Source organism: Pseudochaenichthys georgianus, chromosome 4 (genome assembly GCF_902827115.2).
Source record: "Pseudochaenichthys georgianus chromosome 4, fPseGeo1.2, whole genome shotgun sequence".
Lineage (NCBI taxonomy): Eukaryota > Metazoa > Chordata > Actinopteri > Perciformes > Channichthyidae > Pseudochaenichthys > Pseudochaenichthys georgianus.
This window is the reverse complement of record NC_047506.1, coordinates 29,808,090-29,810,944: the sequence shown is the minus strand read 5'-3', so window position 1 is coordinate 29,810,944 and position 2,855 is coordinate 29,808,090. Positions and strand designations below refer to the sequence as shown.

Sequence of the window (2,855 nt, the reverse complement as noted above, 5' to 3'; positions counted from 1 at the left end):
GCCGTCCGCCCATCGGCACCCATAGTCGGCCTTATTCACAGCACCACCTGCCCTGCTGGAGGTTCACACTTTAACTTTTTTTACCCTCTTCTACCTTACTTGATCCCACACTTGAGCACTCCTCACTCGGACTAAACACCTACATGCTACCACCAGAACCAGAATATCGTGCCCCTGGGGATCTTAAAGGAAGAAAACCCATAGTGGGATTTAAAAACAGAAGACTTAGTAATTTTAACAAACTTTATTTACAGTAATATTGACAGTAATAAATACATTCAAACAGGATATAACGTATTTACAAGGGGACTGATTACAACAACACACTGCATATTTACAAGTTGATCACTGGCAACAGTGGGTGAAGTTGGGGCAGAGTATGGCACCCTCTCTTCACCCATGTCTGAGGGGTTGTGTTCGGCCAGTGACTGGTCCCTCTTCGGGACATGTCTTGGTAGGGAGTCTTGGTAGGGAGCCGGGCTGTGCTCCTCTCCAGAGTTGTCACTGTCGATGTCAATACCCGCAAAAGTGTCTTCATTTCCCGCTGCTGCTGCTGTCGATGCCGCCGCCGCTGCTTGCAGTGACTCTGTGAAGAGCAACCGAATGTCCGCAGCCTCCTTCAAAGAAGGATTATTCGCGTAAAATGTGTCCGCAGTTGCAGTGTTGTGACACATGAAATCACTCACTCTTTGGCGGTTGCCTTTGTCTTGAAACCTCTTCGCATTATCGGCGTGGACTGTGCGGAGGTCGGTGAAGTTAATGGGACTGCGGAGCCCCACATCAGCCCATGCCAACCTCAGGGAGTAGGCAAGCTTCCTGAACGGGTTCTTCCCCTCTGTGTACAGAAAGTAACGGCTCTGGGTGCAGGTCAGCGTACCCTTAATTTCCAGCCACCTCTTCATCCATCCAAATTCTTCTACGGTGAGGTACAGCTACGCCTCCCCGAACGCGTTGGCCGTCTTGTGGTTACTTACCTGTTATGACAGAGATAGAGAGTGTCAATACAATGTCAATCATGCATATAACTGCCAGAATAAATACATTGATTAATAGCACTCACATGAACCAGGTAGCCGAAGGCAGTGCCAGTTGTATCCGCCTTTCGGACCTCGGCGTTGGTCATGTTGGAGTAGACCCCCGGACGGTGGCCATAAATGCAGCTCCAATGAAGAGTCATATACCCATAGAGCAGTGTCCGGGTCGCGGTAGTCGGATTGCTGGCCATCACATCCAGGAGCTGAGGGATGCGAGTGGTGGTCGAAGTCAAGCATGTCATTAGGTCGTTGTGGCTCGGCAGACCTTCCATCTTGTCACGCTTCACTTGCATCTGGTGGATAAGTACTTTTCTCTTCAGGGACTTCAGGATGGCAACTACTTCCCGTTTGATTAAAATCATGTCGGTTTGGCTGAGCCTGCTCCCCTTGCACGGTGTGTCGGCCATGTACTTGAGAAAGTGTGATATATTCTTGATGTAGAAGTCGGAGGTCGTGACCTGAAGGCTTGACTTCATCAGGCTCCGGGACCACCCGCGTATCCTCTTGAGATCCCTCAAAAAGAGCCAGTCAGACAGGCGATTGAAACCGTGTGCCATGAAACTGAGGAACGACTTCACTCTGCTTAGTTTGGAGACTGTGTTTTCCTGGAGCCTCACTGGTGGGTCGATACCTGCATAATGCTCCCGGTATCCTTGCAGATACTCCTCTGTGAAATATAAACAGTACTTTAATGACAACACATGATGTGTTACAGAAACTGCATGTGTCACATAGCCAAAACACTTACCCATGATCCGTGGGAATGTTATGTCCCGCATTATATTTCCCCGGCCCCTGCCCCGGAACCAGGGGGAATTTATGGGAGGGGAGGTTGACGAGGCCTCGGTATGGATGGATGCAGGCTCTGAGGAGCTGGATGAATGGGTGTGAGAGCCAGTGGGGGACTTGCTGCAGGCGGGAATGGGAGACGTGCTGCAGGCGGGAATGGGAGACGTGCTGCAGGCAGGAATGGGAGACTTGCTGCAGGAGGGACCTTTCGACTTGGACAGCCTCGTTGGTGTCGACTCTGGTCGGGGTCGTTTCTTCAGAATGACCCGCTCTCGTTCCTCCCCATCGAACGCGGGCATGTCCCCGGCCCGCTGATCCATCCTCTGTCGCTTGTCCTTTATCCTCTGCTGCAACTTGCAGCGCAGGGATTTCACCTCAGCAGCATATATGTCCCGCTGAGCCCTCACTGCGTTAGCCTCCAGCCTCCATTCTTTGCAGTCCGGGTTGTCATATTCATTCACCGGGGACAAGGGTGGAGGTTGTGACAGTATATCGTCGTCTGCCACCGTGTCAACAGCCCAAGCGGTAATCATTTCTATGGTGGGGTTTGTCATTCGGAGTTCATAAAGCTCCTTCTTGGCCACTGTCATTTTCATTTGATTTTGAACCACATGTAGTTCCTCCCGGGCCAGCTCAACATGGTCTCTGGCCAAGTGGCGATCCAGCCTTGTGCCGTGGTACTCGCATCCCAGAATGGTACAGGGGTGGAGCCTAATGTTGGTCCGTCCGTTGGCCAACAACAGCAGAATTTTTCTTTCATCCAAGTTACGCACACCATGGTTCCTCTGTAGGTGCTTGCTCAGGGCACGGTAGGAGCTATTGCAGATCGGACAACGGACCGCCATCCGACCTGTATTCTTGAGCATTTCGGTACCGGGAAATGTCACCAGAATCGTGGGTAAAAAAGAAGGAAGCGTGAAAAGACTCACGAAAGACGCACTCAGCTTATTTTCAAATCAGTGTTTGTTTTCATTTGCATCATGGTGCGGTGTCCCATTTAGGCACTCGTTAGGCGGGCAGAGATCCCTGTAA

The 2,855-nt window shown here is 51.1% G+C and overlaps 1 protein-coding gene across 1 annotated transcript; it reads right to left on the bottom strand.

Annotated features, from left to right (window-relative positions):
* Window positions 1–288: 288 nt before the first annotated feature.
* On the bottom strand, window positions 289–2,855 carry LOC139433779 (uncharacterized). Its single transcript, XM_071203000.1, has 3 exons — window positions 1,783–2,855; window positions 1,061–1,701; window positions 289–974 (listed from the first exon to the last, which is right to left on the bottom strand). Exons 1-3 carry the CDS (start codon window positions 2,687–2,689, stop codon window positions 933–935), a joined length of 1,590 nt encoding a protein of 529 aa, XP_071059101.1. The 5' UTR covers window positions 2,690–2,855; the 3' UTR covers window positions 289–932.

Bases quoted from the DNA above. Each gene is read 5' to 3' on its own strand.
- LOC139433779 (XM_071203000.1), bottom strand. From the start codon at position 2,689: ATGCTCAAGAATACAGGTCGGATGGCGGTCCGTTGTCCGATCTGCAAT. The intron at 1,702-1,782 runs GTAAGTGTTTTG...TATATTTCACAG, and splicing joins AACATTCCCACGGATCATGG to AGGAGTATCTGCAAGGATAC. The intron at 975-1,060 runs GTGAGTGCTATT...CTGTCATAACAG, and splicing joins CCTTCGGCTACCTGGTTCAT to GTAAGTAACCACAAGACGGC.